At 36.9% G+C, this 13550-nt stretch overlaps 1 protein-coding gene across 1 annotated transcript in view; it reads left to right on the forward strand.

Annotated features, from left to right (window-relative positions):
* The window catches only part of RIMS1 (regulating synaptic membrane exocytosis 1), a 298872-nt gene that overhangs the window by 135357 nt on the left and 149965 nt on the right, over positions 1-13550 (forward strand). Inside the window, exons 3-4 of the mRNA XM_063389461.1 lie at positions 3671-4011; positions 6273-7144. Coding sequence (XP_063245531.1) covers positions 3671-4011; positions 6273-7144 — 1213 coding nt within the window. The remainder of the gene's footprint in view (positions 1-3670; positions 4012-6272; positions 7145-13550) is intronic.

Here is a 13550-nt window from a genome sequence, read left to right on the forward strand (position 1 = left end):
CCCAACAACATGACTTTAGCCTTCCAGTGCATGTTTGGAAGTTTCCAAATTTGAATTTGAAAAAACACCTTTTTTTCTGCATTCTAAAATGCAGGTTTGAAATACGTAATTATGTATAATTGTTCTTATTTTTGTAAGTGAAAATGCTTTTTCTGTGTGTATAGTTATATATATATATTACTATGGGCTCTTTCAAGTTGGAATTTCATGTTGTGTTAGTACAGGAATACTGTTCCTCCTCATTGTGGATCACATTCAGCAGTACCTGTAAGAGTAAGTTTGAGGAATATTTTTTCTGTGAATGAAGTACTCTATATTCCACATGAAGGCCAGCATGGGATCCTTCTAGCATGTTTTCACGCAGCCTGTGAAGTTTCCACGTGAATCTGTGTGGGAACTGTTGACCCCCACCTGTGCTGAGTCCTGTGTGTGCCACTGGTCTTTTTTGTTATGTAGCAGTAAAGCCCAGAACCCTTTGCTATGCTGTGAAAATGCACCTTTTTCCAGAGCCATGCATATGAACCCTTTGAATGAAGAGCACCCTTTTACTCGTTCTCTTTAATAGCTTCACGTATGAAATTGCTTTGACGTGTGCAAGGATGCAATAAACCAGAAACAAACCCAGAAACAAAAACCAGACTCTGGATGTCTTGAACGACTTAATGTAGCACTTCATCAGAGCTCACTGTCCAGAGGAGAGTAAACAGAAACTATTTTTGAAGTGACAGGCCAGAGTAAAATTGTCTTACATTCTTCATTTTACTGATACATCGCGTGGAGGTCCAGAAGCCACATTAGAGAACTGTAATCCTTCATCAGAGCATTTGTTTGGTTGCCTAACATCTGTGGATTGTTAAGATAACTTATTACACAGACCTGCTTTAGTTTAGATTAGTTTGGACCACATCCCAGTATATTCAATCAGGATATAGTTCCTGCATGCTGCTAAATTGCTTGCTCCACATACTTCTCTAAAAATGTTTTTCAATATACAGTTTTGTCACTGAAACTCTTCTGTCACCTCGATTTTTGATTTTTTTTCCTCTTATAGAAGAGCTTTTGGTTTTTTTCCTTTTGGATTGAATAGATCTCAAAGCAACTGTAGCATTTTTTAATTCCCGAAGAGACTCCTAAACAGGGATGGTAGTATAGCTTCTATGTGAGTATAATACAGATTTTCTACGTGTGTAATCTGTGGTGATTGGTATGTATTGTGTCCAAGATGGAAAGTTTAAAAATAGCTGTAAGAAAATGGATTTGTATTTACTTGTCTAGTATTTCTTCTTTTAGTATTCTGTATTTTTCAGAGTCTGCATTAGCTATTCTTATTTGCTTGTATCTCATAATATTTTGCATAAAGTTAATTACAGTATCAAAGGTGATTATGTAAATTAACAGTATTTTCTTGGAGTTTATTACATAATTTATACATATTTAAAATTATTGAATACATTAAGTTGTAAAGGAAGTATGTTACTGGGCTTGCATATATAAATATGTATGCAATTAGGATAATTTACTTTTACTTTAGTATTCCTTATCCTTCAAACATACTCCATACTCTAGTTGATTAATTTTTTATTAACACTTTTTTCAACATTTCTTGGAAACTGATAAAATACAGGTAATGACATTCTTTGTTACTGACTTTGGTTTATAACTTTGACATAGATTTTATACACAGACACATCTGCATGCACACTCTTGCTGTCTAATGAGCTAACAGCTGTGGCAGATCCTATAAAAGCATTTTAAAATGTGGTTTCTTTTCCTTTTAGTCTTGCTGGATTTTTTGAGTACCTGTAGTAATAATCTAATAGACTAAAAGTCTACTTTATGTAGAGCAGATAGTCTAATAAACTGAATTTCTGGTTTTCAAGGTGTACTAGATGGAATAAAATAGATGTTTTGGAATCAAAGGCTTTTTTTATTTTTAAAGGTCTAGCATTTATCTCTGTCAAAGTTGCTGTTTATATTATCCTACTGAGTGTTTTTTGTTTTATCATGATATGTATTTATACCCCTACTAAAATAACTGTAGCTTTTGATTAAGGTTGGGTCTTTTTAAATTAATGTATTAGTAGATATTTTATTATCCTTCTTAAATAGAAGAAATATAACAGTTATCTTTTGATAAAGGTACGATCCTGACAGAGGGTAAAGAGTTGGATATCTTCTCTGTGTGCTTTGGTCAAACAGTGCAGAAATGCACTTGGAAGCTCTGATGTATTTTTCAGACCAAAAAGATAGTCTATTCTAGAGTATGTTAAATAAATGTTAATTGTTTAAAATATGTAAAATGTCTAAAGTTTTCATTGTGCCTCGTAAGCCACTACCTTCATGGGCCGGAGACTAAAAGAGCTCAGTAACAAAACTTTGTCCTGTTTTAATTTCTTCCATGAAGTGTTTTTTTCCTCTTTCTAAATTTAAGCGCTGTATAATTTTGTGACTGTTGCATCATTCCTGTGTTTACACAAAATAAGTCAAACATATTATTCCTTCCAACTTTTGTCATTTTTCTTAGCCTCATTGCAATTTTACCATTCCTATATACTTTCCATATTAAATTATGTTCTTTACCATTTTCCTTAATAATAATTAGCTTTATTTCCTCTCTTCTGTGTTTTTATTTCTGACAAAAATCCTCTCTCTTCTGTATCCTTCTATTCCTGCATTTTGCCTAGTTTTTCTTCTTTCTGAAAACTGCTTTTTTCTTTGTCTCAATTTTTTCTTAAATTTTCACATATTTTAGTCTTGATTAACCATTTATTTTTCACTGGTGAGTTGCTCCTGTACATAAGACTGTCTCTACAATATGCAGGCTGCAAACACAGAGTCTTGCTTTAATGTGTGTGTCCCTGTGTATCTGTGTATAAGGAGTTAAACCCCCCAAATTTTAAAAAAATTCCTAGGCATCACAGTCTATGCACTCACCTTAATTGTGATTTACAGGGACACATATTTGTTAATTTATTATTTGCAGCTATAAATCAAGGAGATGATGACAATTTGCAAGTAGTACAGAATATGGTACTTTTGCATTCTTTTCATTGGTGCATTTAGTTTTCTGTTAGTAGATTTCTTAAGGTTTTACTTTGCACGTCTAAGTAGTTGCCATAGGTATAGCTAAAATCATTCATGGTACATAATGAATTTGTTTGCAGGATAATGTGGAGTTACTTAATGTGAGAAAATTTAATCACAAGAAAATAGTGTGTCAATTTTCTGTGACCACAGAAGTTGGGAGTTAGCTGGGCATGACACTACCGCCTGAGTTTCCAAGTCCTGTTTACAGTCTGGTGGGCTTGTCTGTCCTGACAGCCATCCACACCAGTGGAAAAAGCCCAACCCACCCCCGCTGCATCAACCCCCCCAACAAGCACTGGTCATGTAGTCGGTGTCTGTTCAGAGGAGAACTGGGGCTGGGCTGAGGGGGGATTGCCACAGGTGGGACGGATGTATATTGACAACACATTTTGGAGAAGCTCGCATAGCATGTGCCTGTAGGATGCTTGGCTCTAGCCGGTGGAGAAGCATGTTCTGGGTCCTGTCATGAGCACCAGCCTCACTGGTTCAGGGAGCCAGAGGTCGTACCTGCTCTGCAGTACTGGGCATGCATTCCAGGCTCTGGGAGGTGGCTGCATTGACTCTTCTTGTTGTCTTCAACTAGGTTATGTGGGTATGCAATTTATGTCGAAAGCAACAAGAGATCCTAACGAAGTCTGGAGCGTGGTTTTTTGGGAGCGGACCGCAGCCCTCGCCCAGTCAGGACGGAACGCTGAGTGACACGGCGACTGGCGCCAGCTCGGATGCTCCGAGAGAGAAGAAGGCAAGGCTTCAGGAGCGATCCAGGTCACAGACTCCCCTAAGCACAGCAGCTGCCTCGTCACAGGAAATCTCTTCTTCCAGTGTGCAGCCCGACCGTAGGAAAGGAGCAGAGGTGTCGCAGCCGGCGATGGGCCCGGACCAAAAGCAAGCTTCAAGGTCTAGAAGTGAACCCCCAAAAGAGAGGTAATGCTTTCTGTCTAGATAGAGCCTGCAATTATAAATGCTAGTTCAGCTGGGCCTTCTATATGTTTACTACTGTGCAAAAACAAAGAGTAAATTAATTTATTGACCAGGGAAGGATAATTTTTTGCTAGCAAATACATTGTCTATTTTGGTCTGTGCAACAAAAATGAGGAAAAAATGTATTTTATAGATATACGTATATACTTCAACACATTTGGTGTATACTTTTAATATAGAATTGCCAGAACCATCACAGGTTACTTGTAAATTTTGACTGGTATTTTAAACTTATTAAACAAAGAGCAAGACTTTAGCTTTCTCGAATTTTTAAAGCAGCACCCTCCTGAAAAATCCACACCTAAGCGATCAGAAAACACACGCTGTGGAATTCTTTCAGATAACCTTACGTTTTTATCTCTTCATCAATGATCTTTCCAACTTCATTTTTAAAAATAATGCAGTTAAAAACCTCATCTACATGTGCCAAGTTAGCATTCATGTAGGACAGCAAACATACCATCTTGAATTCAGAACAAGTTGTTTGCAAGAATAAAGCAACGGAAGCAAACTTTTTAAAGTGAGTAAATGAGGTTGTTCCTGAGCTGCATTCCATGTGATGAATGGGTTGAGGAGTAGCAAATCAAGAGAGGCTAATGCTATGAAGCAGTTGCTGATCTTTTGGCTGCTGCCTGGCAGATGGCAGAGCAGTTGAGGAGGGAGCCTGTGACAAAAAAAAAACCAGGAGTCTGCCATAGAGGATTCTTCAGATTCTGGCCAGAATGGTTGATGACTTTTTTTCTCGTAGCTTTTGGAGCTGAAAATGGATGATGAACAGTGGCTAGTAACTTACTGTGTGGATGAGATCTGTCTGGGTTTAACTGCATCAAATTCAGGTTAATGTTATGTATATGTATTGTGTAAATGAACACATGATGCCCTCCCCTAATTCTGTTGGCTCTTGTCCCCCAACACAGGGAAGGCCCCCAGAGCAGTTGTAACTTTCAGGGCAGAAAAACACTTTATATTTCTGCTTTGCTGCCCAAAAGTCAGGTGTTCATATTAGTTATGCAAAATTAGTGTTCTTTACTTGTCACTGAGAGTTTCAAATGAATTTCCAAGCATTCTGATTCAAGACCATCTATAGTAAGCTCAGGCCCCATTAATTGCCAAAAACTCAGGAGGAACAGGAGATGGGAAAAGAAAAGAAAAAAAAAAAGAAAAAAAAGAAAAAAGAAACAGGAGCTTAATGTGGGTGATGTCCAACTTTGTTTTTTATGAGGGTCTTTGATATGTAATCCAAAGTTGTGGAAGGGAAGATTCAGTGCCACAAAACAAAGCCCTAGTGGCTTTGCCCCAGTGTGCATTCTTCTCAAGTACACTGTATAGCTGTGTTCATCCTTCTTCAAAATCAGTGGATTCATATGTGAAATGCTAAATGAAAGGGCAACTGGAATGATGAGAGAAATAAAAATATCCAGCATGTGGGAATTTTATGATTCTTTGGCTTGCTTATTTTCGCAAAGCAGAATATGAAAGAGAAAAAAAAAATTCATGCAGCCCCATTATTTATTGTTTTGTACTTACATCTCCATAGAGAAATAAATGTCTCATCCTCTTTTATTACTGGAAAAAGGAATGCCATTAATTTATCTAAAGGAATCAATTTGCTTTTCTTTGCATGCTTATGAAATGGGCACTTCTTTTTAGAGTTTCAGTATGATAAATCAAACTAGTTTAAATATTATTTCCGGATATATTATCTTTTGCACTTTTTGATATCTGTATTACTTCTTTCTGTAACATTATTGTGGTGGATACTCCATTTGGTGGTATTTATATCTATGCTGTCAGGACACTTGAAGTGAATTGTGTGGTTAGTCTTGTAACTCTCATGACTGCTGCCAGAAAAAATGGAGGACATACTCCAGTATTCTGTCATAATGCTGCAGTTACTACAAAGACAACTCTTGGTCTTCTTACTTATGTAGGTGAATTTTCTCTATCCATGTCAATATTTTTTTTAATTTTACTCATAAATTGAACCATTCATAATTTATGTTTTTGTGGATTCTGGAAGTTGTTTGCTATTGGAAAATGAAATTAAGGTGGAAGTATTAATAGATTTAATTCGTGTTAATGGATTCAGTATTTTCTGTTTTGCCATAGCATAGGCTGGTTTTGAATTTGTTTTCCTTAGCTGTATGCAAGTATTTCTATTTTCCATTCAGTTCTTCATATTACTGTGCTCCTTTTCGTTGTAGGAAGAAGGCAGTATTGGTTTCTGACCAGAATGGCAAAGGTGTAAAGAGTGAGCGTAAGCGTGTGCCAAAATCCTCACTTCAAAAAGAAGGATCAACAGATGACAGGGAGCGTAAAGAGCGGCATGAAGGTAGAAGGCTGGAGAAAGGCAAGTCACAGGATTACCCAGACTTGCCAGAGAAACTTGAGGAAGGCAAAGTGCCTGATGATGAAAAACAAAGGAAGGAAGATGAATATCATACCCGTTACAGGAGTGACCCCAATCTGGCAAGATATCCTGTAAAACCACACCCTGAGGAGCAGCAGATGCGCATGCACGCGAAAGTTTCTAAAGCGCGACACGAGAGAAGACACAGTGATGTAGCTTTGGCACACACAGAAATGGAGGAAGCGGAGGTACCTGAGAATAAATTAGGAAAACGCTCTCAATTACAGGGAACTCAGGACAGAAAATCTCTTGTGGAAACTCAGAGGTCGTACTCTATAGACAGAACAGGTGATGTAAGAATTTCTGTTTCTAAACAATTAACTAATCATAGCCCACCAACTCCCAGGCATAGTCCAGTTCCTATAGAACACGTAGAATACAAGAACCACGATTCCTTTATAAAACAGAGCCGCCTTGATCCTAGCTCTGCTATTCTCATGCGAAAAGCAAAGCGGGAGAAAATGGAGACCATGCTAAGGAATGATTCCCTTAGCTCTGACCAGTCGGAATCAGTGCGGCCATCCCCTCCAAAGCCTCATAGAGCAAAAAGAGGCGGAAAGAAAAGGCAGATGTCAGTTAGTAGCTCAGAGGAAGAAGGGGCATCAACACCAGAATATACTAGCTGTGAAGATGTGGAGATAGAAAGTGAAAGTGTCAGTGAAAAAGGTAAGGACTTTTCTGTATATTATGCACATGGCCATGATTTGGGGAAAAAAAAAATCTGTATTTTTCTCTCTCTTCTCCTCTTTTTAATCATACACTTTTTTCCCCTTGCCTTTCTTTTTTTGCCAACTGACAAGTGTCTTATTCCTGATTACATTTGCTTTACAATGTTTCCTTTTGCATTCTTAGATGAGGGGTTACAGGTAGCATCAGCTGATGAGTTTTCTTTTCATTCTCTTCCCTCTTTCACCTGGAACTGACAGAATTTGAGGGTTCTAGTCTACTCTCTTGATGATATCTGAACTCCTTTGGTCATTACTTCATTCTTTTGTCTGTATGTAGAACAGTTTTCTGTGGATGGATTGAAATGAAAAGTGTGTTCTGTAACAATCAGAGGAGACCATTATAAAGCATCAAAAGATATGAAATTTTTTACTACATTTAATAAAATATCAAAAATCTGCCACAGTTCATTGTTACTAGGGACAAGTAGATATGGGGAAAAGGGAGTGCTATGTAGAAAAGAAATGAGAATTGACAAAGTTGTTGTCTAGATGAATTTTCTCTCGAGCTAAGATGTTTAAAATCTGTTATTTCAGTTTGTCTTCATCTGTTGATGGTAATACTGAGAAGCATGGAGTAAGTTGTAGTACACTGTGGGCTTTTAAACAAAGCTTTTCTTCTGGCTGAAGAAATTAATCAAATTTAGGAATGGTGAACAGATAAAATAAGCATTGTCAGAAAAGACTGTGGCAGAACTTAGCAACAGTCTTATAATCCTACTTTGTCTTTAGATTACAGTACAGTGAGCTGAAAGCTTTTTGTATCTTTGGAAGTTACTTTTAGCTCCTTAGTTTAACTATCTGTGTTTGTACCTCGGAAGTTTCTTTCTGGTATTCATACTGAAAATGCCAAAGGTTTGTCTGCATTGCCTTCTAGTTCCTGGCACTGTTTCCTGACATGTCTGTGATTCATATATGCTAACCTGTCTGTCTGTCTTTATCTGATGTTGTGGTCTCCTAGCACCACCTCAAGCTCCAGGAATACATAGCAAAGATAGCAGATTTCTCTCCTATCTCATCTGAATAACTGCTTGTTTTAATTTTCTAAGCAGGAGCTTTTCCATTTTAAATATGGAAACTTGCTTTTCTGCTCATTTTTAAGGAGGAATGGTGATCATACTCTGAAATTTTATTCTGGATTCCACTCAAACATAAAAGAAATCTCACTTATTTGACTGAATTTTGTCAAATACTGTAATGCATCAGAGATTTGCACAGTCTCCATCCTTGGACGTGCTCCAAACCCAAATGGAGAAGGCCCTGAGCAGTCTGCTCTGCTGACACAACTTTTGAGGAATGATGTTTGAACTGGGGACTCACAGAGGTCCCTTTCAGTCTCACCTGTTCTGTCTTTCTAAGACAACTCATCTCTTTCCCTTACTTTGTGGCAATGTTTTAAGCTGACACTTGGATTTGTGTAATTTCCCCTGACTCCATCTGTTGGTAGTAGAAGTCAGTATTATAGCATTTCTTTTCCATCTTTGTCTTTGGCTTTCATTATGTTTATCAGTTTGAGCTTGCTTATGAAGTAGACAGAACTTCCTATAATCAGTATAGTTTATTCTCATGAACTAACTGAAAGGCTGTTGTTATGTAAGTCAAGTCCAGGCTGAAAGTTATTGATACTGATATAATTATGTTGATATAGTTTGTGTTATAGTAGTTCTTCATGAGTAAAATCTTCCAGTAGCTGTTTTCAGGATCATGCTTTCAGGCTCAGCTTCTGACCGATTTCTCAGTGTATTGTTAAAACATTAAGGCTTAATTTTTTTCCTTTAGTATTATGAATTCCAGAAAATGTCAGATGTTGGTAAAGGCTTATGTTCTCAATGACTGAATCAAATTCTTGGTTACTTCCTAGACACATGTCTAAGGTTCCCCTTTACAGAGTGGAGACCTTGGTTTGTATCATGTCAGAGTGCTACCTTGCTGCATTTGAATAAAAATTATTGTTAGGAGTATGTTAGGGACCTGTCTGACCACTGACCTCCTCCTATGTGATTTACATTGCTGAGCATTCCCTGGGACTTTGTATCTAATCGTCATCATAAATATATATCTCTGTGTGTGTATGTGTGTATGGAGGGGTATTTAATGCATGAATTACAGAGGTATATTTATTAATTTAATAGCCATGCTATTTAGTCATTGATGTTTTTTGCCTGATTTTTGATATGACTTTTCCATAACAAAGATTGTAAATGGAAAGCCTTTGATGTTTAGCCCATAAAGAAGAGATAGGAAATGTGAATACAAATTTGAAAGCAGAAGCATTTTCGATAGTAAAGTATCCAATTATTTTTACAGTTACATTTTCATCAGTACTTGAAATACTCTGGGGTATTTCATAAAAATAGTTGGAAGAGCAGGAGATTTTATTACCTAAAAAAATATTTCAGAAGTCCCCCAGCACTTCAAAAGAATATATGCTGCGGTAATAAAAGGATTTAGCTTTAAAGAAATATGTATAAAAATATTTTTAAAATGCTGCTGTTATAACCTCGGTCGTAATCCCATTCTTTGCATTTTAACAGCATTGTTACAAACAGAATTTCACTAGAATTTATTCAGTTCTTTGCTTGTAACTTGGGAGAGAGACTGCAGAGGTTCAAAGTTATAGTGCTTTACTTCATAAGCCCAGGAGGGTCTGGAATCCATCTTCTCTTATCTAAATGTCAGCTCAGTTAGAAACCTGGTGCCAAAGTAATATAGATGGAGCTAGAAACTTTGAACGGCCCTATAAAAAAAAACAAACCTCAAGATCTTAAAATTGATGTTTGCATTTGGTGAGTGACAATATGCAATGATCTGCAACTAAGTAATAAAATTTTCAATTCTATGCTGAACAAATAAAATAGAAGTTTCAGTGAGAAACAGCTTACAGAGATGTTTAAAAGCAAATGATGTCCCAGAGAAAGATGCAGTACAGGTAGAGCGGATAACACTGTATTGAAAATCCGTAGCCAAAAATGTCACATAAAGCAGGTACTGTGCATGTGTTATGTTTTAACATTTGCATGTCCTAGAAACAGAGTAGTAGTATTGTATTACTCTATCTTCTGAGCCAAAAAAGCCTTCAAAAAAAGCAACTTAATTTCGCTAGTACATCCCTGGTATTTACTGTAACCATTTAATATGTATTTCTTCAAAATTATTCAAAAAATTATGCACAAATACTGGGATATAATTTCTTTCAAAAAAAAAATTTCTTTTCTAATCCATCAGGGTTTTCCTTCTTTGCTGGAGGATCCAAAGATTTATGACTAATTGTTTCCATGCTGGAGTGAATCTAGAGAAGGAGCTCTGTACAGTGTCCAAAAAAAAAATTGATGAATGTCATCTCAAATTCTTACTAAATTATCTACTCCCTTTACAGGATGCTACAGATTGCTGATAATCATTTTCATTCTATCATTAATAGAGGCTCCTTTTTCTGAAATCTCTAATAGTTGAACAATAGGTGGACTGAGCTTCCAGTGAAGTCCTGGCAAGGTGAAAGGAATCCTTGTAGAAGGCATAAATTGCATTCATACTTGCTTCAAAGACAAGCTAGAATAACATAAACCAGACTATTAAAAATTAAATCCAGACCTCATTTTAATAGTAACAGTTTCTGTCTACTGCCATCCAGTGAAGAATGCCAATTGCATTTGTCATAAGTTTGAAAATAAGTATTTTCTTTGAAGTTGAAAAATAAGCATTTGTGCAGAACTAGTAGATTTGTGTCCAGATGAGGTTGTGTAAAAGTTAATATATCCATTGATGGATACAAGAGATACCCCAGAATTTGTGATGCAACCTTTGAAACTGGAAGGTAAAGTATTGTTAGAAACTGGAGCAGTGTTGAGGAGGTACTGCTCCAGTACTTTTATATAAACAAACATGATAATGATTTTACATTTTGCATATTTATTGTTAATATTTGCCTAAATGTGTATTTTGTTCACACAGTTTGCACTTGATATTACTACTAATACTCACAAAATGGTAGTAAAATGTTGAAAAACTAAGTAAAACTCTATATATTTGCTAATGGATTTATTTGGGAGTGAGGAGAGCACGATAGAATTGGTGCCTTCTTTGAAGAACAAACTCCTGAAATGGCTTTCTGTTTTCTTTCAGAGAAGATGTGATTTTTTCATTCATAATGCCTTTCTGGTGGTACTGTGAGGAACAGAGAAACCCAATTTAATTTCATTTCATTCTTATGACATGAATTTCTGGTTAGAAAATGTTATGGGCAGGGATCTTGCTGTTTTCTTGGTTTGTTCCCAGGTGTGAAGCAGGGGGTTGTGAGCAGGAGGAGAAGACGTGGGGGTCAGGAGCAGAAGGGATGCTGTGGTTTGCTGACAAATGCGTCAGTGCCAGCTCAGCTCCAAGAGGAAAGGACCTGGCCCCTTCCTCCATCCTTTCCTGGTGTTTCCAGGGTCCCTTTGGGTACTTGTGCTTGGGGGTGCTCCCAGGGGAAGGAGAGAATAAATTATATCCTTGCCCCAACGATTTGTTCCAGGCTCTGTAAGCATTGTTGATGTGGAAGGTGGCTTGCGGGCTAAGAGAGAAACCACACACGTGCAGTAGGGCCTGTAAAGAAACCAAAGGAAAACATCAGGAAAGGGCTGTAGAGGAGAGGAGACTGGTCTGAAATGTTTGTAGTTAAACTTTTTGACTGAGGTATTTTCAGTCTGGAATGTAGGCAAGTCAAATTGTACTGTAACATCTGCTAGCATATTTTAGCATCTGTTTGTGTGGAGAGTTGGGCATGGAGTTTAAAACTGGAGCAGAATTTGTTTAAAAGTGCGGCTGAGATTTAACTTAGTGTAGAATAAAATACCCTTCCTAGGAAGTTTGCTGCTTTTAGAAATTAGTTCAAATTTATCTTCTAGTCTTTGTGCAGTAATTTAGACCTACATCTGATTCAGATTTTAATGGAAATATAATTTAGAATTACTCTACTTTCAGAGTTTTGTTTATTGCTAACATTCAATCCTATCAGTATTCATTGTTTTTGTGCAGCTGAAATTATTTACAGTGCTTGTGGAGCTGTAAATAAGTGCTTGTTAATTTAGAGTTGGACAATAAAAAGTCTGGTTTGTGTATATGAAATTATTTAAAATACATGTGTTTACATTATTTAAAGTACACGTGTAAAGTACATTATTTAAAGTACAAGTGAAATGAGCTGAACATGAATGGGGGGGGGGGAAAGTCAAAGTGTTTCCAAGATATCCTGCATTTCAGAGAAATATGTAACCATATAAATGAGGATGTCATGGAAGAGATCTGGATGAATTTTCCTCTAAAATCCTAATACAGCCATTTTTCTAGTTTGCCTTAAGAGGGTTATGAGCATGCTGGAGGAAGTTCAGAGGAAAAAGTAAAGTATCACCAAGGTGTATAACATGATAAATCAGGAAAGGTGGGATGGATTGTGGTTGAATGAATTAGGAAAGAAGTGAGGGTGAAAAAAGAAAACAGAAGAAGTAGCTAGAGGGAAAGAGGTTGAGTGAGTGCTCCACCTCTTCCCCTGGAAGGCTGAGTTACTGCTAGGAAGGTTGAAGCTTGCTGCCAGAAACTATGTTAACCCTGAGGGCAGATAAGCAGAGTTAAGTAAAACTGTAATCATTCAAGCACTTTCTTGCTCAGTTGAAATGGAGGATTCCTGAAAATAAAAATAGTTTTCTTCAGAGCCTGCACTGACGTTGCTCTCTGCTAGAATTGCTGCTGCTGTTCCTGTGGCAGAATCTGAGCCAAGTTGGGAACATCTGGGGCTTAAGTCACAGTACCCATATCTGTACCTTATTCTTTTTTTGTCAGCCTGTAAGCCATTTCCAGTACAAATTTGAATAATAATCTGATTTTTGAAAAAGAAAAAAGAAATGCAGCTTTTGACTTACCAAGATGATGTCACAAACTGTTAAGTCTTGATTTCTTTCATATCTATCTCAGTTGGCAAGACCTTATGTTTTATTCCAATAATATGCCCTGTCTTCTGGGTTGCTTGATTTTTCACAAGTTCATAATTTTATTAGTTGTTTGTTCTTTCTTTTGCACATATAATTCATGGAAAAGCAACAAATTTATCCTGATAGTAATTTTTCCAGTAGTAAGATGATTATTTTCATTACAGAAGGGCAGATATTGAAGCATGGGTTCTTATGTTCAAAGTCTTATGTTCAAAAACACTTAATGTTTGACATCAGGGTACCTTTACTTTCAGGAGCTATGAGAGTGTTTGAACTTGTAGAGAAAGCCAGGAGTTCTGTAGGCTTCTCCATGAAAGATCAATTCTCAAGAACATTCAGCAGTCACTTTTTTCCATACAGAAACCATTGCAGGTAGCAGGCATG

Source organism: Prinia subflava, chromosome 2, assembly GCF_021018805.1.
Source record: "Prinia subflava isolate CZ2003 ecotype Zambia chromosome 2, Cam_Psub_1.2, whole genome shotgun sequence".
Classification (NCBI taxonomy): domain Eukaryota; kingdom Metazoa; phylum Chordata; class Aves; order Passeriformes; family Cisticolidae; genus Prinia; species Prinia subflava.